This window comes from Protopterus annectens, chromosome 6.part0 (assembly GCF_019279795.1).
Source record: "Protopterus annectens isolate FY-2018-M chromosome 6.part0, PAN1.0, whole genome shotgun sequence".
In the NCBI taxonomy this organism is placed as follows: domain Eukaryota; kingdom Metazoa; phylum Chordata; order Ceratodontiformes; family Protopteridae; genus Protopterus; species Protopterus annectens.
In genome coordinates, this window is record NC_056737.1 from 227,100,602 (window position 1) to 227,127,423 (window position 26,822).

Below are 26,822 nucleotides of genomic sequence, written 5' to 3' on the forward strand. Positions count from 1 at the left end.
GTCCTGCAGCAGGGGACTTGAATCTGGTGCCACAAGTACTGGTAATGATGATATCTGTATAATGGTACAGGAAGGTGTGTCAGGGTCCGCCATTGGTCAGCCAATTGACAGTACACAGCTGTCAACCCCATCATTGCGCACAGTCATCCTGCCAGTACATCCTTTGTCACCATTGTCCCTAGGTGATGGACAGGATACAGTGGGCATTGACCAGGGTAATGTGGTATCTGTGGCACATGCTTCCCCACACAGCAGCCATGGGCAGGGTCCTGTGATGGTACCACACAGACAGTTGCCCATGGGTTCTCGTGGGAGCATCCGTGGGCGTACTGCCTCTGGCAGACGTGTCCAAAGAGGTCTGTCAACCTCAGCTATGTTTTGGGCTGTCATGCAGGCACAGTCGCATATGGAAAGGTACACCAGACAGGGTCTGAGGGAGCTGAGAGCATGTCGCACAGCCATGACTGACAGTATGCGTGACATCGCGGATGCTATCCATAATTTCACCGATGTCATAGACAGACATTGTGGGGACATATTACAGCAGTTCCACAACCAAATGCCCATGAGCCAGGGCAATGGTGGGCATTTGCGGTGTTGACGTGGCCGTATGCCAGCAACAGCAGCAGCTGGCAGTCGGCGCGGACGACAACAGGCCCGCGCATGCCCCCATAGTGCCAGCAGCCGCCCCAGCAATGTTGGGTCTGTGCTGTCATTGGAACGCCCCAGGAGACCACGTGCACGTGGCTCTGGACAGTCCCAACAGGGACCTGTGTCCAGTCAACACACTCCCGCTTCTGATGACAGTACCCAGTCTGGCTTAGTACCCCTAGCACCCCTGCCAGGCACAGGTACTGTGTCCGTGCCCACAGACACTGATCTGTATGACCTGCCAGGTGCAGTCTGTGGCTGTCCACAAACCCCTGTATATGGCAGCCATGAGGTGGAACTGTGTGCGTGCATACACACATACGAAATGGTAACACCTAGGGTGACCACATACACGCACACACTGCACCAACAGTGCCCCACCCTGTACTGCTGCCCCTCACCAACACACATACACACACATATCAATTGGTGGTATCAGTGGCAGACTCAGGTATACCTAATTCACACCCTGTGCATATGATGACACTGTGCCACCTCCTGCAATCTCCAACATCATTGCGGGAACAGGTAAACACATTGTTGATGCACAGGGTGACTACATAGAAGTGTATTAGTAGTATCATGTTGGTAACAGTACAGTGTGCTGATATGACTGTGTGTATATCCCAGAATGCCTGATGCAGTAACCGTATGAATGTCCTGAATTGTTATCTGCACCCATAGTACGTACCAAAGTGTAATAGCTGCACATAATTGCATGCTGGTGGTAAGGATGTCAGCAGATAGCCGCATACATGGGTAGCACAGGGGGGAAGCTAACGCAAGTAATGATATGCAATGGTGGACATGTACAGTAATGGTGTCAAGTTGCCCACAACGACTATGCAATGTGGATGTTTGCGCATGTTGATATGTGTGCAGTACCAATGTAATCCAAATCACAATTAACTATGACATAATATCAGTTCTACCATGGGCATCTGCGCTGTGTATTCCTGGGTACATGTTGATAGTGCCTACATATTTGCATTGTTACTTACTGTTAGTGTTACCCCTTTTTTGTTGTACAATGAACTACTTCCAGCCCTGCTTACTGTAGCTTTGGTTGCATGCATGTTCACTTGGGGTTCCCTGGGACACTGCTTACACCTGCAATGCAGAGTTACAGTGCTTCTGTGGACTCCTAGTGACATCTGCATAGCGTACGATACATATGTCAAGTTTACACATGACAGAACGTCACTGTCCATCCTGTTCACATGTACGTTGTCTGTGACACATTGCACATGTCTTACCTGGCATTTACCCATGTGTGCAGTCATATATGCCAGTGCTATGAAACAGTAGCAGTACACCCACACATACACACCTTCAGTATGTTGTTCCCCATTGGCCCTATGTGTTGGTACTCACCATGCCAATCACACTACTAGGGTAGCATGTGCAAATGTAACCTGTGAATCACCTCTATGGTCCAGTTGTGGTTTATGTGAGTCATGTGGCAATCTCACAGCTGCCACATGTATGCAGTCAGCCATCACCCTTGGCCAGGGACGTACAACACATGTGTGGGATGCCACCACATAGCCAATCTGGGGACTGAGCTCTCTGAACCCAGTAATGCCATACCCTGTCAGGTGGCATGTCATATTACAGTGTCTACAATACAAGTCAGACATAGACACGCACTGACAGCATGCTGAACACACTGGGGCATACGTGGGGACTCAGAATAGCATCCTGCCTGAGCATCACACACCTCTGCAGCTGGCACACAGGCATATGTTCCGTCAGAACAGAGCACATGCCACACATGGCACACACATCCCGTGTGCCACACACTCACAGCCTGTAGGGCTACACAACACACCTGCTACAGATGTGTCAGGTACCTGTCTTGGGTGCTGCACTGGGGTCCCGCTCAACAGGCTGTATCTGGTGAAGGTCACAGTGGTATGCTTCAGGGGCACTATGGTCCACCACAGAACACATGCATACAGGTCAGTCAGAGGCATGGACACATATGACTCACTCATTGACCATGCCACTATGGATGACCTGAGACATACCTCCCTGGACTACATGATAGGGAACATAGAATGGATCTCTCAGCATGTGGCATGGGCCAGTATGAGCCTGATCTTGGTTGCCAACATACCCTCAGCAGGTATGCTACCACTATATGTAGGAAGGGTGTTGTATGTCTACATTCTGCTCAGTCTCCAATGTCATTCATAGGGTATCCGCTGGCTGTCAACATGTGCTTACATGCTAGGGAAGCCACAATGATGTGCAAGGGTCAGCTTGCACGTGACACCTATGGCCCGATGTATATTGGTGAAGCTCCTTGATACACACATACTGCCTTATGCTGCAGGACACGGATTACATAGCCACCTCCACGGGTATCACACAGGTTAGGACACAAACAGTGCTGCTACACAACACCAGCAGTGTACACCGCAAGATGTATGCATTGGACACTGTCCTCAGCACTGTGAACTGCAATGTCTGTGCAGTACCATAGTCCTGATTCATGGCTCACAGGTGTAACCCATCACTGACAGGGTATGCCTCATACCATGCCTGTCATCCTCTACACATGTAACACACATGGACAGGGGGGTGGTATCCCAAGGTACCACAGATACACACACCTCCAGGTTGTTGGCACAGCACAAAGCATCAGAGCCTAATCATGTGTAGCTAACAGTGTGTCGGACTGCCATCTGGTTCATAGCCTGGCACACACAACCCTCCCATACACAGGAAAACCACCTATCCTCCATAACAACACTGGCAATATGACAGTCTCAAGAACTGTCTTTATATGGCTGGACTGCATCCAGCCAAACATTGTGCGTGAGCATTACTGTAGCTACAACACACTAGTTGAAGGGTTCACAGCATGTGGTCACTGAATTGCAGTGGAATGACATGTTACCACTCCCACAACAGGTGGGAACATGCAGCACCTGTACATCGACTACATGTAGACTATATGGCCCAGACCAGATGTGTATCCCCTGCTGTAGGTATTTTACCATATACACCCACACTGTATAGACACATACTGTGTGTGGACCCTGCACAGTAAGACACAGTCATATTGGTATACATTGCAAATACCATTTATCCACTCGAGACAAGTGTCAGACATGGTAACTACTGCAGGTCACAGGTATTTATGTGTATGTGTCACACACATACATCATGTGTGCAATGCCATTGCTGGTTTAGGCAATGGCATGCATTGTTATGCACAAAGACCCATACAAGGTCATAATGTGTGACACAACCACACGTGGCAGTTGTGGGTTACCAAAACATACCTATCTGTACTCTGACAATGGTAATAGACCCAGTAGCAGAGTGCACTATTGGCATTACTGGCCAACTAGCCCTGTTTGGCTGTGCTGATAGTGTGGTGACATCCCCTGTGTTTACTGGGGGAATATGCAGCATCTGGTGTAGTGTAGTATTTGCCAAAAGGATCTGTTCTCTCACACTTGCATTTACACACACCCTACAACCGCCACACTTGCAGGATTCATACCCCTACCTAATTCATGACACGTGAGAGAAACGCATTAGCAAAGCGCACTATTCAGATTACTAGATGGTTCCTCTTCTCTGGTTGTACTTATAGGGTGCTGACATCATCAGTATTTTGAAAGGGTAATGTGCATCAGGTAGTGTGATCTCCTGATTGCCAAAACTAACATGTTTTTCATACAGAAATGAACACACACAAACTCCACACATCTAATCACACACACACTTGCTGGTTTCAAACCCCTACCTAAATATGTTATGGCACTTGAGAGTGATGCTGTAGCAGGTTGCACTATTTTGATTACTGGCGGATGTTTTTTCTCCAGCTGTATGTATAAGGTGCTGTCATCATCACTGTTTGGAAAGGGTAATGTGCATCATGTAGTGTGATCTCCTGATTTCAAAAAAGCACATGTTTTTCATACAGAATTGCACACACACACACAGAGTCCCCACATCCAAACACACACATGCCATTTACAGGTTTCAAATTCCTACCTAACTATATTATGACACTCGGGAGAGACGCATTAGCAGAGCGTGCTATTTGAATTTCTGGGAGGTTTTCCTTCTCCTGCTATACTTATACGGTGCTGACATCATCCGTGCTGAGATAGGGGAATGTGCATCCTGTAGAGTGCTTTCACAGATGCCAAAAAGGACATCTCCCTCACACAGACTTGCACACACACTAACCCCCTCCACACCCACTGAGCATTTCCAGGATTCAAACCTCTACGTAACTATGTTATGACACGTGAAATGGACACATTAGCAGAGCGCACTATTCGCATTACTGGGAGGTTTCCCTTCTACTGCTGTACTTATAGGGTGCTGACATCATCAGTGTTTAGAAAGGGGAATGTGCATCCTGTAGTGTGTTCTCCTAGTTGCCAAAAGGGATATTTCTTTCATACAGTCTTGAACACACACTAACCCCCTCCACACACGCTGAACATTTGCAGGATTCAAACCCCTACCTAACTATGTTATGACACTCGAGACGGACGCATTAGCAGAGCGCGCTATTCAGATTACTGGGAGGTTTCCCTTCTCCTGCTTTACTTATAGGGTGCTGACATCATCAGTGTTTAGAAAGGGGAATGTGCATCCTATAGTGTGTTCTCCTAGTTGCCAAAAGGGATATTTCTTTCATACAGTATTGAACACACACTAACCCCCTCCACACACATTGAGCATTTACAGGATTTAAATCCCTACCTATGTTATGACACTCGAGACGGACGCATTAGCAGAGCTCGCTATTCGCATTACTGGGAGGTTTCCCTTCTCCCGCTATACTTATAGGGTGCTGACATCATCAGTGTTTAGAAAGGGGAATGTGCATCCTGTAGTGTGTTTTCCCAGTTGCTAAAAGGGACATTTCCCTCTCACACACACAAATCCCACTCACCCACCCACACACACTGAGCATTTGCAGGATTCAAACCCCTATCTAACTATATTATGACACTTGAGGGAGACGCATTAGCGGAGCACACTATCCGAATTACTGGGCATCTGCTCTGCACCTGCAGTATTTATAGGGTGCTGACATCTTTATTTCTTCAGAGGTATGTACATGTAGTACTACCTGTCAGGTGGGGGATAGCATATATATGCATTTGCAGCCACCTACGTCAGGGTCAGATATGCACATCGCACTGGCAGGTTATGTTGTATACCATGCTTTGTGACCACAGGACCTGTAACACACAACACAACCAGTCCAGAACACCACACCCACATCCAGGACACACACTTAGCTTCCCTGGGAACAGTGCCGGGATATGCAGGTGTTCACATGCACCATTCCAGTTGTTAACATCAGGTACGGGAATATTGTGTGTGAGAACTACTCAGGCCTCTACCACTTTACCCTACAGCCACTACAATTTGTGGGTCCATGTGCTATGGCAGAACCACACACCACAGCCACATGTGGGAATACATATTGCACCTGTCCATCTGCAACATGGGTACTCACTGTTCCACACCAGAGGTAGACCACCATTGTTGATATCTGACCATACCCACCTTTCCCTGGACATCCATATCCCATATCCACCCCCAGGCAAGGTTGTCACTGCACACAAACTGTATTTAGCACAAGTAGAGACTCTACACTTGTGAAGACTGGGGTGGACAACTTCAGAGGACCCATGCTGGGGGACTATACTGGCCACTCAGCATAATCCTTGACAATTGCATTCTATGAGCATGTGTATGGTTTGCATTGATCATGCTATCCCACATATACCCATGACTGCTCCACAACAAGACACCTGTCAGGTGTACACCAGCCATATATGAGCCGTACAACAGACAGAGTGAGCTAATACATTGCAGAGCTGTAGCCCACAGAGGGAGGACATCTGTGAACAGTTCCGGCACGGCACTTCATTCACACATAATCATTACAACACAGTGTTGACAGTGGAATTGACCAGAGAATGCAGATAGGGCTCCCCTCAGTCTGTTATTGATGGACACTTACTGTTAGAGATCCTCAGCAACCCTCTTCCAGCACACACCGACAACATGGCTGTGGCTTAGCACATTCAATCCCTGGGACCTCCACCGTGCCCCTGCTTGACAGAGGCACAGCTCACTAGCCTCATATGTTGCCTTATGTGACCTACTTTACAGTGGCACAGTAGCCTACTGTACTGGGGATGCAGATGCCAAGCATACTCTGGCTGAGCTGTCATTCCCTAGGGCAACAAGCCTAGTATTGACCTCTACACCCATATGTTCAATTGTCGGATGCACAATATTTGTTGTGCTGTTCTACTGTTTGCAGGTCTTTATTGCCATAGCATTCCCTGTTCCTATTACCAACTTGTGTATCTGTGGAAGATGTTTGCATATGACGGCGATCCACTATATCACTTATGTCTCTGTAGTCATTTACTGTGTGCACTGGGCAGATTGCTGTGTTGTGGTTGGTTCCTGGACTGACACGTACAAATACCAGATATGTGTGGCCGACTGCTAAACGGAGATATGGCCTAAGTGTGTGAGCATGCCCAGTTCAGCCTTTCCATGGCATGTTGTCTGACATATGCCTCATTTATCAAAGTGTGCAAGCATGCCCAGTGTGAGCTTTCCATATGTTGCACTCTGAAGTCCACCACATATTTGGGTGTGTGTGAACTTCAACAATATCTCACATTTATGGTTGTGTGTTGGGTGTCATGTTGTGTACTAACTGGCCAACTGCTTCATGTCTGCCACAACAGGGATTATACTGTGCCTGCAAGGATTGCATGGGATACTTTGCAGACAGTTCTCAACATACTTTCATAATGACCTAACACTGTAGTACCGTATAGTGTACTGGTTCAGTACTTTCACTGTGGTGGACAGTATCCTGGGCTTTAGTCCTATGACTGCTTGACATCTTCATAGTGAGCACAACAGACTGTGTAGGGGCCAGTTGTGCACATATGACCATGTTGCATTATGTTCGGATATGGACTACCTACACCAGGCTCGTCCAACATTGGTAGTGTATTCCACAACATGGGTGACATTGGCAAACACTAGCGATGTTCCCTAGGCCATTTCTGATGCTAGTCACAGAGTGTGTTAGTCCTTCGACACACACTGTAACTGGAGTTTGCCATGACATATGTCATGGTTAGTTTACTGTGCCTCCGTCTACCTCTGACATAACAGTGATACCCAGGGTTAGCCTACCATCTCCCATCCACTCATCAGGATTCCTCTTGAGGGGTGTCAATAAGTGACTCTCTGGCGGACCTGTACCAGGAGTTTACTGAAGAGTGGGGGTGCCTTCTGTGTTATGGATCATTCTGTACAGCTTGTCCTATGTATGTCAGTGCTGGGGTTCAGGTCTCTCATGTGCATAGCTCACTGTCATTCAGATTGTACAAGGTGCAGCATGTTCATTGATTCCAGGTTGGACATGGCTTCATACATCAGGCACAGCTTGCCTGTAGCTCGGCAGTATGGCAGTGTGTGGGGCTGCAGTTTATTTACTCAGGCAACATATGGCATCTGTTCACGCTCTTTGCTACTCCTGGTGGGGTACTGTTGTGGACTTTACAGTTGATGGAGGTGCCTGCTGAGGTATATCCCACAGGGGCTATTGTAGTCAATTGTGACGCTGATGGAGGATGACTGCAGAGCCACAGTGACGTCCCCTTATCTACATCTGCCAACCTTCATGTTTGGGTGGATATATAGTATATGTTTCTGCAAACACTACAGCCACATGTTTGTCCAGTGCAGGATATCTATCACCTTTTGTACCCAGGTCTCACATTACATGTTAGGTACGTCATGGGTTAACACCTGTGTGGTAATTTGTGGCCACTTACTGTATATCCACGGTGGTTGTCTATACACAGTTCTGCAATTAGCTTGCTGACATGGCTATGGCTCCAGTTGTCTGTTTGTAGGTGGCCCTTTTGTGGGTTGCTTGTGTCAGCTGGGGGTCGGATATGGTGGGCCATTTGTACTCCTCTGCATACATGTTCAGTCACAGTCCTTCCATGTTGGCCTATACCTATGGGACATATATACAGAACGGGGGGGGGGGGACCAGGCCTTGTGGGATGCCACTCATATCTGCTTTGTAGTCTGACATGGATGCGGCATGTCTGACCATGTCAGTTCTGTCCTTGGTCTGGTTTGCAACCCCTCTACTGACATAGGGGTATATATTTAAGCTGGTGAACATATCCATACTGAACTCATACGGTATTGTCTAGAAGCATGTGCACGGTCCAGCTACGCTGTGTGGACCACATTTCCCTCATCAATGACCTTAATGACTGCTTCAAATGGGTCAAACATGTTTAGGGGCAGGATCTGCAGTTATGACAGCCACACTGTGTAGGGTCCAGTATCAGTAGGTCCACAATAGCCTTCTGTCTGCGGTACATACTGATCCTTTCCATAGCTGTGCAGACCAAGCTTGTCAGGATCCTGGGGTGGTAGTTTGCAGTATCCATTCAGGCAACACCTTTGTTGTGAAGGACCACTGTTGTTGTACACTGCTCTTTGGGTACATATCCTGTGGTAAGGCTGACATTAGGCAGTAGTGGGATTTGGCATTCCATTATTCTTGGAGTCCATGTTGGCCTCAGCCCAGGACACCATCACATACCTTTGCTGCTGTGTGCTTTGCTTTGCAGATGATGGCTGTTACCTCAGCATCTGCAATGTCAGGGGACCAGCAGTCTGCTGGGATAGATATTTTGCACTCTGGGGGGGGGGGGTGTTTGCACTGCACCTGTCAGGTTGTATGTTAGCAGTATGTGTGTGTGTTTGGTATGTTGTTTGTAATATCTGTGTGATTCGGAGCATATCTGTGGATGCCCAACATGGTTCCTACCATCAGTTAGGTAAGCCTTGTGGTTATCCTTAGTGTCCTGTACATTTTGTATCTTCATAGGTTCATGGGTTCATACTAGGCTATCCACCCTAGGGCATTAGTAAGCCTAGCCAGAGTGTGTGTGTCTTTCGCCACCCCTTGCTATATTTCTATTATGGCCATTTATGAATTTCTTTACTGTGCCTCTGTCTGGTCGTGACACAGTGAAGACCGCCGGTATACATGTACGATCATCCATCCACTTGGCAATATTCCTGTTGAGGGGTGTCAGTGAGGGGCTCTGCCTAACATGGATTGGGATCCTGTTTCTGGGTGTGGGGAGCCTCTGGGTTATGTATCTGTCCCTCCAGCACATCTTATTTCATTACGTGTTGAGGCTGACATCTGTCACTCTCACAGCTCCAATGGCTTTGATTTCCTGTGGTGGAGCATGTCCATTACTCCTGTGTTGGACATGGCCTTGTACAACAGACATAGAATGCCTCTGTGTAGGCAGTCTGTGACTGCATTCAGCTGGGGTGTCTACAGCCAGGCAGCATATGACATATATTTCACACCCTTTATCCTCTTGGTGGGGTAACTATGAGGTCTTCCGAACCGCTGCAGGTGTCACGTACGGTACATCCCATATGAGTCATTGTACTAGAGTATGGGTCTGATAAGGGAACAGTACAGTGGCACAGTGACCTCTGTAGATGTAGATGTGAATCCTTTCATGATACGGTGTCCAATATCGACAATCTTCCTAGCCACATTGGCATTGTGAGTGTCACATGACAGATTACTGTTGACTTGTGTCCCTAGGCCCCTGATTACTCCTTGCATACATAATGGTTTGCCACCTATGTGGTAATTTGTGTGTACCTTGTCTGGTATTTGGTGGGACATTCATACTGTCCAGTGTCTTCAGGATGTCTGGGTGGAGTTCTTGTGTGTGAGAGTGTGGTCTGTCGCATGCTACAGACTGTACAGCAGTTTGGACTACACTTAGGTGCACATGGGTGGTCTCCGCTGCTTTGTGCATTGTCAGTTACCTGGCCATATGGGTGTCTGTGCTGCATATGGATACTCTCCCTCCTTTGATGTTTTGGTCCAGGTATTGGGGCCATAACACATGATATGTGGTATAACCTAGTAGTGCTGGTGTGCTATCACTAGGCTTGCAGCAGGCTTCTGTCACTGCACAGACATCGATGTTCTCCATAATGTTAAGTGCCTCAGGGGCATGCATATTGCAGTTTACACATCTGGCATTGGTCAGCATTACCCTTATGTTTCCTACCACTTATGTTTTCTAGGGTGGTGGGTAGTCTTTTTGGCCTTGCCTACATACGGCTCTATGGAGGTGGCAAAGGCCTTATCCAGTATCCAGACGCACAGGGTAACAGGTGCAAGCCATCCCTGGAACATCAGCATGGCTTGTCATGCTTGACATCTCAAGCAGACAGACATTAGACCCTCTTGGACTGAGTGCTGTAACTGTGCCAGCTGTTAAACATGATCATTCTGTGTTTGTACTGTGGCATCATTCTTGGTGAGGGTTGGATGCTGCACACAGCCAGTGTCATACCGGCCTGGGGTACATACTCAGAGGGATCATCCATATCTCTTTTCATGTAGACCAGGGAGGTACATCTCAGGTCATTCACACCAGCATGGACATTGAGTGCATCATATTTCTGCTTGCTTTCGGGTGACCTGCGTACTTGTGTTATGTGGCATTTTGTGGCAGCCTACAGGCAGCTTACTCTACCCTTTCCCTTGTTCAGTCTGGTGAGTGGGACAGCAGTGTGTCTGCCTATACAGACACCTATTACAACTGTATCAGGCATGTTGTTTCTCCTTCTGGCCTGTGACTGTTTGGCACACCAGCTTTGTGTACTATTCGTTGCATGTGCTATGTTTGGAGGTTGTGGTTGCTTGAGATCTACTTTGGAGGCTTCTGTTGGTGTGGTGTGTTTGTAATTAGGGCCTCCGGGAATATTTTTCTGTGTTTATGTGTTTGGTTTACAGTTGTGGTAGGTCTATGTGGGACTGGGTTTGTGGTGTATGTGGTTACCTCCTCCTCCTGACTAGTTTTGACAGTACTGAGTTGGTGGAGCTCAACCTCTGATTTGGATACATGGTTGCATCTATCACATATATTTGTATTTATTGGGGGTGTTGTGGTTGTCTGTGTACTTGGGACAGGTGTCACATTGCCTCTGGATTCACAGATTCTACTTGTTGTGGCTGGACTTAGTGGATTGTATGTGTGGACATATGTTATTGCCATACTACTGGTCAGTGATTACTTCCCTTTTTATGTTTGCTCTGTCATGTGGTAGCTTCCTCATTCTCTTGCATGGTTTGGTAATGGCTGGAGTCCAGCATGCCCGATGCCAGCGTGTATGGCATTGTGTGTTGTTGTTATTTGTGATTGCATACTCCAAGCATTCCTGGCTGTGTTCATGGAATGCCTGTATAACATGTTCTGCGGTGTGTCCCATATTCTGTACTTGCACAGGGCCTTTTGTGGATTCAACATCAGTTTGGAGGGCTGCAACCTATGCTTTACACATGTTTTTCACTGTAGTATTCTGGCCAGGGACTGGGGTCGGGATGTGTATATCCAGTGTGATTACTCTATGGTCTGGTCTTACCAGTGAGGGATACACTTCTCATCTTGCCATCCAGTACACATGTTGCTGATTATCACATCCAGTATGCTTACCCCTCTTGTGGGAGTGGTACGTTGTTCTTGGGCATTTTGGTTTATGGATTCTGGGAACTTTTCTCCTGTTGTGTTGGTGCTAGTATAATGCTCCCAGTGTATGTCTGGGTATTTTCAGTCAAGCAATATAATGTGGTTTGGGGGGCTTGATATATTCATGTATTCCAACATAGGCCAGGTGCAGTTCCTGGTATTAGGACAGTAGTCTGCAGCAGGCTATATACTGGGAGGCGGTTTTAGCCATTGGTATTTGACCATGGCTAATCCATGCTGCTTCTTGTTGTGGTACCAACATGGGGGTGTGGTTATCCTTGACATTTATTGCTAGTCACCCTCCTTTTGTAGCTTGTTCCATGTTTTGCGGCTGTACAGCACAGTATGAGGTGTGACCTGGTAGTGTTAGGGTGCTGATGTGAGCCTTGACCCAGTTCTCTATTGCAGGACTGGTATCTACATTCTCCATACTGTGTGCATTTACACTGCACACATCTTGCTGTTTAGACTTCTGGCATTGATTAGCATTACATCTAGGTTCCTATCCCTTGTGGTACTTATGAAGGTGGGTTTGTGTTTTGAGACTTACCTATTCAGGGCATGCTGTGGGTACTGACAGCCTTTGCCAGTATCCATGGGGCATGGAATGATAGGTGCACGCCACCCCTAGCAGGTGGTGCATCATGTCATGCTCCGCATGTCTTCCCAGCCTGAAACACATTGGCTCCCCTTTGACTAACTGCATTACTTCAGCCAGTTATTGCACTTGATCATCCCATCGTCATTTTGTGGCTTCATGCTTGGTGAGGGTGGATGTTAGTCAGGGTGCTCAGGTGTGCATATAGTACATGGTGTTATATTACTTAACACATGGCATTCATGCCTCAGGTGGTGCTGCAGGGCTGCCTCTGTCGGATGCGCATATTACACTTCCCTGTACATGTTTGTGAGCAGGTCATGTCATTTTAGGCATCCATGTTATTATTTGAGTGAGTCAGAGGGGGTATCATTCCCAGGGTTCCTACTGAGCCAGTGTATGTGCTATGTGTTGCCTCTTTGCCAAGGCCAGGGCATACTGGGCATGCCTACTTCTGCCTACTGGGGCAGGCTCAGGTTGTTTCTCCTCAGAGTCACGCTCTGCCTGTGATGGCCTTGGCAATGGTGGGGGGCTGTTTGGCCCAGCCCTATGTGGGTCCTGCTGTAGCTGTTTTTGCAAGATCATATTACGTAGCATAGCACATACCATGACAATTTGGGTACATGTAGTTGGTGTGTACTGCAAGGCTCCACCAGATGTGTCCAGACACCGGAACCGTGACTTGAGCAGCCCAAACACATGCTCTATTACATTACGTGTTTGTGCATGTGCCTCATTATGGTGTTCCTGTTCAGGTGTGTGTGCGTTTCTGATGGGTGTCATCAGCCACGGCTCCAGTGCATAACCTGCATCCCCCACTAGGTGTCTGTGTGGGATGTCCCCATTGGCAAATGTCTGGTACAGCTGCATCAAATGCCAGATGTGGGAATCGTGGTAACTCCCAGGGCAGCCAGCTCACACATTCATTATTATGCCCTGGGCATCACACACGACCTGGCAGTTGATGGAGGGGAAGCCCTTGTGGTTAATGTAGGCCCTACCCCGCTCACCGGCTGGTGCTTTGATGCGTATGTGCATGCAGTCTATTGCACCCACTACCTCAGGGTATTCCGCTATTTGCTGGAAGAGATGCATATTGCTGGCCAATACCTCACGGGCATTGGGGAAATATACATGATCACCGACATGTGCTGACATGGCATCCAGGAACTGGTGCAGTACCCTGGAGGCTGATGCCTGTGATATCCCCATCATATCGCCAGTTGGTCTCTGGAAGGTACCTGTTGCTAGTATTCTTAGGCCAACACATACCTTGGTTTCCACTGGGATGGGTTCCCCTCTGTTGGTTCTGTGTGTGAGGCGTGGCCTGCACAGCTCAACAATTTGCTGCAGGAGCTCTCTGTCCACTCTATAGCTCTCTACTATCTCCAGCTCATGTAACCCGTGGTAGGTGACCCTGGGCCTGTACACTCTTCTCCGTCTCCTCACTGTGGGTTGTTTGGTACCATCTGCATTGTCACCACCTTCAGCAAGTCGCCTATGTCTCATTATGACAGCTATGGCAGCCCCTAACATTTCTGCTCTGAGTGAAGCTTTTTCAGTTTTCACTTCTATTAGCTTACTCCTGTCTTGCAGTGTCTCTTAAGAGAAACATCCTGCACTACTGTTTGCAGAGTTTTAAGTGCTGGGCTGGGCTACTATTCTGCCTGTGAAATTGCCTGCTTCTAATTGTTTTCACCTGCTAGCTTCAGCAGTTATCCCTGCTAGCTTCCTATTAATTCTCTTGCTTCCTTTTTCCTTTCTGTTTCCTCGGGGGGGGGGGAGCAACGTGCATACCAGCAGAAACACGCTCACAGTGGCTTACACGCGCGCACACGTGCTTACAAGGTTCAGAATCTATAATTCGGTTAAAACACGCGCACACCCGCGCAAACACTGTTACACGTCTGCCAACAGCCTCCAACATGCTCAGCCTGCCCTACACGTGTGCACACCAGCGCAAACAGTGGTAAACATCTCCCGACATGCTCCCACATGCTCAGTCTGCCTTACACGCGTGCAGACTGCCCTACTCACGCTTCATGGCACTCACACGTGTGCATGCACGCCCAGCAAGAAACTTTGGTGTAAGTAACAGTGTACACCTTCCATTTCTTGACTTTCCCTGACTTATCTAGTGGCACACCTCTTTCCATGATCTGTGTCTGTCATCTGTCATGTTACACTGACCTCCAATAAACTGCATTTCTTTCTACCATTCCCCCCTGTGATGTCACCTATCTCCTACTCTATTCCTCCCCCTTATGTATCTCTTACACTACTCAGACTGTGCTCATTTGCTATGTGACTGTGAGATTCAGTATCCTAACCCTCATTTACATGAGATTGCCTACTAATGCTTAGTTACATGTCTTAGACTCAGCTTCCCCCCTTAGCAACTACTACACGGTGGCCATGTTGTTTTTGGTCTGCTGGTCCCTGCATTGTCATTCCATGTATTGCATGAAACCCACATTTGTGGGTTTATAACCTTCTTTTTTATGTTTTTATACAGCGCAGCCCATTTGCGCGGGGCTGCGCTGGGTTTAAAAAATATATATTTTTATTATTTTTGCATCAGGTTACCTTGCCAATGGCCACATATTTGGCCATTGGCATGCTGCCTGAGACATATGCACCCTTTATTTGGAGCTGACATGGCTCCGTTGTGGAATTTGCAGAAACGTACTCAGTTGTCAACTGAGTACATTTCTGCAGCTAAAACGTCTCTTACACGGACTGGTTTCTGCTTCGTGGATCACTAATATACCTCATTTGCATACCTTTCAGCTGCAAGTGAGGTATTTAGCATGTCCACGCCCAGTCCGTGTAAGAGACGTTTTAGCTGGTCTCTTACATGGAGTTTAGGGCTGTTCCTGGATTGCGAGGCTTGCATGGAGTGTTACACGTCTCTTACACTCCGTGCAAGCCTTCGTGAATCCTGCCCATCATCTACAAAATGTTTGCAGAAAATCACCTCATCCCATTTATCTTGTGATGTTGATTCTCCTTGATCTCCTGATTGTTACACTGAAGAGTATCCTATACAATTGTGTTTTTTTTACATTGTGGGACAAATGATCTTAAAACGATTCCTCCTAATCACATGAAAAAAAAGCTTTACTTGATTCTGTTGAGATAGTGGAGTCTAACTATATTAGGGTGATTTTGGGTGAAATCATTCCTAATCTTAAATGGAATGATATCTTAACACAAAGGTGTTCTTGTTCAATACCTGGCAAAGACTTTGCACTACTTACAATTTACCACTAGTTAGATATTGGGACAAATTCCCTGGTGATTATGGTATGTTTTCCAGGGACAATCTACATTTAAGTTCTTATGGATCCAATTAATTTTACAATAAATTCACTTTAGTGTTAAAGTTTTTTTTTAGATCATCTCCACACTTATTTAACAATTTTTTGAAACTGCACTACTTAACAACAGGAGCCTAGGGAATAAATATATGTATTTATTGTTCCTTGTAAAGTATATTGATACTGTCATCATAACTGAAGTATGGGATTCAACTAACCTAAATTTCCCTGGGTACATAAAGATTGAGCATCTATGGCTGCAGACAAATGGAGGTGGAGTTTTAAACTTATTTAAAGATGGCTTACTATAGAGACTAGTTACAATTGATATATGTTATGAAAACATTATATTGGACTTACGTTCTCATACTGGTCAGTGTTTTAAGGCTAATATCCCCCTAGGAAACCATCTATAACCTACTTAACTCATATACAGGGACACTGATTTTCAGTTTTCAAAAAAATGGAATTCCATTTTCATGAGATGAAATACAGGAAGTGTACTCAGGATTTTTTTAAATAATTTATGGTTATTACAGTGATTTCATTATAGTTTTTGTTCTGCATCAAGATGCATTTTAAATTAGAACAAATTCTAGGCACAGAACATTCAATAATGCAAGCTTAATGATGTTATAAATGATAAATATGAGCAGAAATACATCTTGTGATGAATTAGGTCTCTGTCCTAAAATACCAAATTCCATAAAAATCATGTTTTTTTTTTCAGTTCTCAGACAGTCCATATTTGGCATTTGCTGATATTTTTCTTGGAAAACAAAACAAAACCAGTGTCCCTGATCATAAAGAATTTATTGAATTTCTGGAGTAATATTTATGTGCAAATCTGTTATACTCACTGGTGATTTGAATTGCCCTTATATTAATTGGTCATAGTATTCTTCTAATCTGAAATTGGAAACTAATTGTTTAAATTGCTTGTTACAATTTAATATGTGTCAGCTGGTTAATAACAAACTGTCTTATAGATGCTACTAATATAACACTGGGTCCACCACTGGGTAACTGAGCAGGCCTACTTCACGTTGTCGTAAGCTGACAATATCGAGTCTGATATTGTCGGCACAACAATATCGAAAGCGAAGTACATCATGCAAGTAAACAGAAATCTCCGTAAGGGGAGATTTCTGTTTACCTCAATGTAGTGCGGTCTCGGAGTTGGTATATTTAAGTGGGGGTGTGTGGGGGGTGCAGGAGCACTTGCCCCCTGCCTACGCCATTTAGATTTTTTTTAACTTGTTTTTTTTTACGTTATTTGATGTTTTACTTAATCGATCAATAAAGTTCGACCTTTATTGATTCAATTAAGTAAACTTTCGATAACGTGATATAGACGCAACTGAACATAGTTCTATAAGTATGTATATCTCTTTAGCCTGTAAACCACAGCTAAAAGCCATCAAGAGATATAATTTCAAGGATTTAATTTTCAAAGATATTAATAAGAGAATCAATACTATAAATTCATCCTCAAGTTATATGCACAGGATGTTAGTGGATATTCATCACTAGAATTTTTATTATATGAGTCTGTGAAATCAGTTTTGCATTCAAAGCCATTTGAAAGTAGTAAGCTGCCCTACTGGAGGGATCCTGAGTTGTGTAAATTATATAAAAAGAAAATATGATTTTTCCATAAATTCTGGAGAACACCAAGTAATATTAATTGTGAGCTTAACAGAATTACAAAGAATTTTAAGTATCAGCTAATTAAAAAACAAATGTTTGAAACATGTTTATCAAGGTTTTCTGTTACTTAGAAAGCCTTTCACACACACACACACACACACACACATATATATATATATACATATATATATATATATATATATATATATATATATATATCTATATATATATATATATATATATATATATATAGATATATATATATATATATATATATATATATATGATTCCCTTTTATAATCTCGAAATACTGAAAGCTTGAATTTCAGTATCTCGAAACTATAAAGTCGAACAGCCCACAATCCCGAAACACACAAACACGAAAAATACAATCCTGAACATGCACAAACCATACACCACACAACACGCACACCATTAAACCCACAACACAGAAACTACACAGTCCTATACTACATCTATGCAGGGGGGCAAGCCCCCCTGCACCCTCCATGTGGGGGCTGCACCCCCCCCACCCCCCCACTTATATATACCAACTCTGATCACACACGCAGACATTCCACACTCCCTCGCACACACCCACACACACACCCACACACACACACACACACACACACACACACACACACACACACACACACACACACACACACACACATCACACATGCACAAACACAAACACATCCAACACTCACACTCATACTTTCACCTCCCTACCCTAACCCACGTGCACAACTTACAATGACACTCACATAGACTCACTTACCTTCACTTCCGTAAAACATCCCGGTCAAACACTTCCCGTCCCGTTGCTGCACTGCATAAGTGCGGATTCAAGATATTTGAATTTGCGCTTATGCACTTTCGACATTTTTCATTTTCGCCTTTATGGTCCTGAGATACTGAAATTTGAGCTTTCAGTATTTTGTGATTGTAAAGGGAAACTATATATATATACATATATATATATATATATATATAGATATATATATATATATATATATATATATTGCAATAATAATAATTTGTAATCAGTATCTATTGATGGTGACCTCATTTTTGATTCTTTAAAGAAGGCAGATGAATTGAATATTTTTTTCTAATACATTAATATAGAATCATATTGTTATACCACAATTGTTGTCTATATAAGACATCACCTCTCTAGTTATAATATTAGAGCTAGCATTGCAGTTCTACTTAAAAATAAGAAATAAGACTTCAATGAGCCCAGATGAATTTTCAGCTCTGTTAATACATGAAATATGAGACAAACGTATACCTGTACTTAATCCTATATGTAATGTTATACTACAAATATCCCTTTGATTTAGGAAAAGTCTGTCATATCACCAAGCTATAAAAAAAATACAAACTGGAGATGGCTAATTACAGACCTATTAGCTTAGCATCAATTCTTTGTAAAATGTGTTGAATGATCATTAAGATTAACTAACTAAAATAACTATTTAAGAAACTTTGATATAAATCAACATGGATTTACTTACAGGATGACTACTCTCACCAATTTAGTGGAATTTTAAAATCAAGTAACTTTAGTCTTGGATGAATCTTTATTTATTGGAGTTATTTTTAAGAACTTAGCCAAGGCTTTTGATACTGTTTCTTATGATTCCATAATAAAATATTAAAGCTTTACGAATTTAACCCATTCTTGATCAACTGGTTACTCCCTTGACTTACTGGAAAGACTCATTATGTTTCAATATAAGGACAATATTTTCATTATCGTCCTATTTTTTATGGTGTACCACAGGGCTCTTTACTAGGCCCTTACTTACTTAAACTTGTTCTAGCAACTAGTCTTGTTAAGTATCAGTTCTGGCAAGCAAAATATACAGACAATTATAAAGCTGAACTTAAATTGTGATGTGATGGGTCATCACATGATTTAAGCAATTTTCTAATTCAGTTTAGTTTATGAGCCAGTGAAGTAAATTTGAATTTCAGCAGCAATAAATGTGAAGTTGTGTACTTTTGTAAACTAGACTTCTACTTATAATATCATTAAATGGTGTCCCACTCCATATAGTTACTGAATACAAATATTTAGGCATTATAGCCTCATCAGATTTCCCCTTTTACTCATGAGTTGTAATATAAAGAAACAAGCTTTTTCCCTATTGGGTTGTATGTTTAAGTGCTTGTCTTTAAGAGATGAACTTACCTAGTACATTTATATGTTATGTAAATTTGTCTTGTATTGGAGTACAATAACACATTTTGCATATACAATAGGAATCAGCTTCACTTGATTGAGTCTGTTTAATAGAAATTTACTAAAACAACATACTTATAAAGAAAGATTTATTTATTTATTTCACATTTGTTAACCGGGTTAGTCCAACTGAGTTTGCAAACAAAGATGTTGACCAAGATGTCAGTTATTACATTTATACTCTGTTCACTATAGATATATTAGGGGCAAGGCTATAATCACATACAGCATTTTTTATGATGAAATGTTATGGGCAATTTATAATAGATCCTTTTCTAATAATACTCATAAACATAGGTATGATTACTTAAATTTTATTACCCATGTGCACAGGACTTCTTTGAGACATAATTATATTACTCAAGTACTTCCTAGATTATGGAATCAGATTCCATGTTATTTTAGGTTATCGTCAGATTTGACATTTTTTTAAACTAATTTTGATAAACGCTTGGGAGATAAAGTATCTGATCCTGAATTTAATGAGGAAGTGCTGAACAATGAACTAACCTATGAGAATATAGCTTTGGAGAGGATTGCTAACCATTACCACCCCTTGTTCTTCGGCTAAGCTTTAGAGCAAGACTGATAAGAAAATAGTGTTCATGTATGTGAAATATACTTTTTTAAAATAAGTATTTGTTTCAATATGTAACAACTATTTTACTTTTAAACACATTACACACTTTTATTATTTTTAATTTAAAAAGGAATTTTTAATACTGAATCTCTCCTTCAAAAAATGTTATACAATGCAGTTAACAGTGGGAAGTGTTCATTGCTGGCAAAATGCAGCAAAGTATATTTTTGGATGACACAATGTAGTGTGGTGACTAAAAGTTACTTAATCCAGTTGTTTTGTAGCCCTTTTAAGAAACTAATGATGCTTTAGCATAAAGTAGCATGTTCTTAATAAATGCACAGATATGGCTAATTAAACGATCACTGATACATTTGCATGAGAAGCAGAACTGAGAAGTTTCTTACAAGTGGAAGAACTCACAGATGAAATAGTTATGAATTATGTGGTGCCCTTGTGAATAATTATCCAAGACAATGTTTTAATGATAATTCAGCTGCTTGTGATGTTTCACTGGTATACCAACCACCAACTCTAATTTAATGTGAACCTTTACATGTTCTTCAAAGTAAAAGTTAAGGATTCATGAAACCTAACCCAACTGGGTGGTGGTGAACATGGTATATTTAAAATGGCAGACCAAAATTGTTAAAGGACATCACCATTGTAATCTAACCTTTCCATGACCTTCATTCCATAATATAGCAGGTACATCCATTGTTAATTTTTGGTTTTTTGCAGCAGTGGCATCAAAGTATCCAACATCCTGAAGCCTGAAAGAGTTTTCTGACATTACTTGCCAGTTTACTATGCTGAACATTGCTGGAGGGTCACCATGTATATCAAAGAATACTTCTTCACCATTTTTGTTCCAAAAGTGAACATTCTTAATATAGTGGAAAAGCTGCAAACAGAAACAGTTTAAAAAGATGACTTTCAGATTTCTTTCATTTATTTTCTCCACCATTTAGTATACTATAGTATAGTATAGTATAGTCTAGCACAGTATATTATATTATAGTCATCACTAATATACTGAACCTGCAAAGGTTTTGCAGTACATTATAATTTCAGCATACATTTAAGGCTCTCACAGAAACAAAATACTATTTTATACTATACTGTTTTTTTTTTCTGAACAACTTCTAAAAATGTAATTTATTTCTGTGGCCCAGGACTATGAACTTCATGTTTGTAATGCTTCTGCTCTCTACCCTTAAACAGTGCTGTTGCAGAGGTTGAGTAACACCCATGTGCTCTAAAGAAGGGAATAATGTACTAATCATATTTATAAATGTAAATAGAGAGCATTGGTCAATCTGTAGAATCAATAGAAATTTCAGTCCATCAGCTGCATAGCAGAGATGGATAAATACCTGAATATGACCCAGAAGACCCCAGTTTGTGACTTGGGTGGTGGGAGATCAGGTGGAGAATGATGGGAGTATGTGGATGACATCAGCTCACCAATTCTGGGGGAAGTGACTAGCCCTAGTGCTCTATTAACACCTTGCAGAGGCTGGATTTATATCAGTACAACAATGCAATACCAGTAGCATTCAGACCATCATGGGGGAAGGGGGGCGGGGGGGGGGCATGTCTACAGAACAACATAGGAGAAGAAATAGCCAGAGCAGTTTTTATAATATGGAGGCTATAAATAGGCCCCAGGTTCATTGTATTGCTAATGTGTTGGTAGGCAACAAGGGCATAGGCAAAACAATGGTGTAGTCTGTATCTATCCTTTTTCATACTTGATGGAATTAGTAATATTACTCAATTTTTTGGGGGTGGGTGCATCCCGATTGAGATTTAAACCAAGGATTGCTGGTGTAAGGTTACTCCATGAAATGCCTAATGCAACCTATATTCTATGAGAGATTCTGATGTATCTATATACTGAACTACCTGGTCAGTCTGCATTGGTAAAGAGGTTTCTCAATTCATAAGTCATGTGCTACAGTATCACATAGCTAGGGCAAGTTTCATCACAGTCTGACTTCCCACTGAAGCTTCATGCAGAAAGTGCAAGTTTCCTGCATCTGTTACAAGCTGAACTTCTGATGCAGCCTGCATCTTTCCTTTTTTCACTACAAAGTATGATACAAGACCCTTGAATCAGTCTTGATTATCAGATTGTAATATCCATACTGTTTTAATACCTAACATTTTCCATAGAATGATATGATAATACTGGCATAGATGGTCATTTAAGACCATTTTACAAGTGTTAAATTTATGTAAAATACACAGCTCATTTTGAGGAAGGATGTGTACTGAATGTATAGGCATTCCAAAAAATTAAGCTTTGAAAAGTTATTGTGGGATTTGTTTATCCCTTTTTATTCTAATTTTAATTCTAAGTCATTCTGTCAGGCTAACCTTGGAAAGTAATGTACCCACAGAAATGAGCACTGTTAAATATTATATAGTTTGCATGATGCTGAGTGTTCTCATCTGCACAGTGATAAGAAAATATTTGTATAGGAAAGAGGGGTTAAAACATGGAAAACTACTGCATTTATTTGTTTTAGACTTATCTTTCTGTTAGTTGTGTGTGTGTGTGTGTGTGTGTGTGTGTGTGTGTGTGTGTGTGCATGTGTGCGTGTGTGTATGTGTAGGCTGCTTCATGGATTTTATTTTCATTTATTACCTGGATTAAAGTGATATGTTACAAACTAATGAAATATAGTACAGAATTATTCAGAATTCATAGCATGAGAAGAGTGTATAGATCAGAAACAACTTAGACTAAATCAACTTAAACAAATTTAAGCCAAGATGAGAAAGAAGGACTGAAGCAACATAGGACCATAGGACTATAGGAACATCTTAGGCTAGTGATCATGAGTACCATAAGATACCTGGCTATATACACCTTTACAAAGGCAAACTTAACATTTCTTGTCACCCTTTTCAAGCAGTTAATGGTGCTTTCCTCCTAAACCAAGTAGGGCATTATTTAATAATTCTGGTGTAAACCTATGTCTACCCATCCAGTCATCAAGGCTACCTTTAAAGGTAGCCAACGTAGTACTTTGTATGATCTACAGAGGTAACATATTTGCATAGACTAGGAATATGTTGACTTAGGAACCTCTCCCTTCACCAAGTCTTGTTGATTTGGTGGTGTATATTTAAATCATTTATGCAGATGTTTGTAGAGCCACTGGCTTTCAGAAGAAATAGAAGATTAAATAGGAATGGGTCTTTCACTGCTCAAAAAGGAGGACACAGGTTACCTCATAGTAGCATATAAGAACAATTGTCCTAAATTATTGGGACAGTTGAAGGATTTAAGACCAATGCACATCAGACAAATATCTTGTTTACATATGCTTAAAACTCATGTAAAATAAATGTATTTCACCTTTAATTGCTGTATTATGATGTACTAGTCATATTATCTTATTAAGTATATCATATTTATCTTTTATCCTTTTTCCCATTCATTATACTGTATATGTTGCTTGTAATATACACTAACTGTATTTATTTTTTTAACTCATTACTATTCTTTGGAACTTTTCTTCCCAGACTTCTGCTGCAAATTGGTTATTTTATGCCCAGCCGGATCTGCCCAGTAAGCAAATACAAATAATTAAATAAAGATTTATTTATTATTTATTTGTCCTTTGTTAACCGGGTTAGTCTGTTGGGCTGGGGGCCCATTTTCAGTGGAGACCCGAGGAGAAAAGCCCCACAAACACAAGATAAAAAGATGATGCCAAAAAATAATGCACATATATCATAAAACCAAGTTACATTTCAAGTTTAAAAACATAAAAAAGGGCAATATAAAAAGACATGTGAGTAACAACATTAATGCCTTGTAGATAATCATTAAAAGTATTGACAAAGTTCCGCAAACACAAGATAAAATAAGATGATGCCAAAAAAATACTCCTATATCATAAACATACCAAGTTACATTGCTAGTTTAAGAACATTAAAAAGGGCAAAATAAACAGACATGCAACAACATTAGCACCTTGTAGAAATCATTAAAAGTATGTATTTTATGCATGTACAACAACAAATACATAAATAATGAATAATTTTCTTTGTTAGAGATCTTTGGGGCCTGTCCAGTAGGGTGATATGCTTGGATTTGTGGGTCTATATTATAAGACCGAAAGTGCATTTGTGCAATTATGTAAAAGTCAACACATAATGCATGAAACCTAGAAATAGCAAATGGCCATGTAAGTGAATTTTCTTTGAATCACTTAAATGTGATTTGATGAATATGTGTCGCTGTCTCAGTATTTGTTCAGAAGCATTTTTGTGCTTCTAATATAGACCCAGATTTGTACATACAAAGGGGGCATTATATTAAATAATGGGTTTGATAAGGGAAGGGAGGAGTAGAAGGATGACTTCTTTATATCTAGAAAGATATTTCCTTGGAAATGAATTGTGCCAGATAGGAGGATAATGCCTTTCATATAAAAATATATATTTTTTTATGTATATGTAGATATATATATATATATATATATATATATATATATATTTATATATATATATATATATATATATATATATATATGGATATATATATATATATATATATATATATATATATATATATATATATGGGTTCACTTTAAATAATCAAATGTTCAGAACATCGACGTTCTGATCATCGAGACCAGAACATTGAAGGTTTAAAGTGGAAGTGCCAGGTAAGTGAGATTGCGGAATGTTGGGTGTGTATGCAGGGCAGCAAGGTGCCCTGCATGTTGTAGTGTGTGTGTGCCATCTGACTGCTGGCATTGCAGGTAGGGTATGGGAACTCACCCGTTTAGCGCTACCGCATAGAGCGGTAAACAGGTAATTTCCCTTACCTCACTGTAGTGCGATCTCGGAGTTGGAATATTAAAGTAGGAGGGGTGTGGGGGGCACAACCCCCCACATGTGGGGTGCAGGGGGCAAAGCGAAGTTTTTGTTGTTTTTATGGTTCATTTTGAACCTTAGATGTTATGAACATTAATGTTTTGGTCTCGATAATCAGAACATCAGTGTTCTGAACATTCGATGATTCAAAGTGAATCTATATATATATATATATATATATATATATATATATATATATATATATATATATATATATATATATACATATCAGCTTATAAATACATGCATTTATTTATTTATTTCAGTTTGGTGACTGGGGAAGTTCAGTTCACTGGGCCCAAAAGTGCCCGTTTCCAGTGGAGGCCCAAGGAGAAAAGCTCCAATATAACATAAACAGTAAAGATACAAAAGTAAGTAAGTTACATAATAAAGTACAGTTTACAAGTATGTACATTTCATATAAGGCTTGGTCGACAAAGATAATTTTGATGTATCTGGATGGTTGACTGTAGAGATTCATTTGAGAATATATCTTCATTACAACTGAAGTGTAGAAACATTATACATAGCAATTGGTTAAAGTTAGGAAACACTTCATATGCATTCATTTGACATAAGAAGCTATTTACAATATTTACAAAGTAGATATAGTGTCTTGAGAAGCAATTGCAAAGAGCTTGAGTCAGGTCAGCGAGATAGTTGTTGGTGTGTTGGAGAGATTAGGAACATAGGAGCAACACCTCCTTAGGGCATTTGTTAGAAAGAATTAGACAGGGTGAAAGCACGTGCATTTCCATTTGGAGTACAAGTAAGTGAAAAGCTGGGTTTTAAAGTTTTCTGAGTTATTGTCCTAAGAGTGGATGGGAGAGAATTCCATTTCTTGCCTAGCGAGAAAGAGAGAAGTTGGCCAGCAGGTCTTTTTGGTTTGTGGATAGTAATAAGGTTTTGATGTTCAGATCTGAGAGGTCTATTGGGGGTGTAGGGGGGAAGGATGTTTATTAGAGCTGGACATTTATTTGGGTGAAATACAAGTCTGTGTGCTGTGGTAAGTTGGAGGTAGTCCAGGTAATTAGGGGGTTCTAGCCAGTTTAGAGAATTAAGGGCATGGCAGTGATGGGTGGAATTTTTGGATCTGGAGACAAATTTGGAGATCTTGTTATAGCAGTTTTCCAATTCAGAGGTGTTAGTAGCGGTCAGGTTAGTTAGAAGAGGGGCTCCATATAACAGGGATGGGAGGAGGTAAGTAGTAGCTAAAGTATGTCTAGTAGAGTTTGAGGGA

At 41.9% G+C, this 26,822-nt stretch overlaps 1 protein-coding gene across 1 annotated transcript in view; it reads right to left on the reverse strand.

The window, feature by feature from the left end:
* LOC122803807 (extracellular calcium-sensing receptor-like) overlaps positions 1 to 26,822 on the reverse strand; it is a 267,399-nt gene that overhangs the window by 106,163 nt on the left and 134,414 nt on the right. The window contains exon 4 of the mRNA XM_044073493.1: positions 21,360 to 21,587. Within this exon, the coding sequence (XP_043929428.1) occupies positions 21,360 to 21,587 (228 nt within the window). The remainder of the gene's footprint in view (positions 1 to 21,359; positions 21,588 to 26,822) is intronic.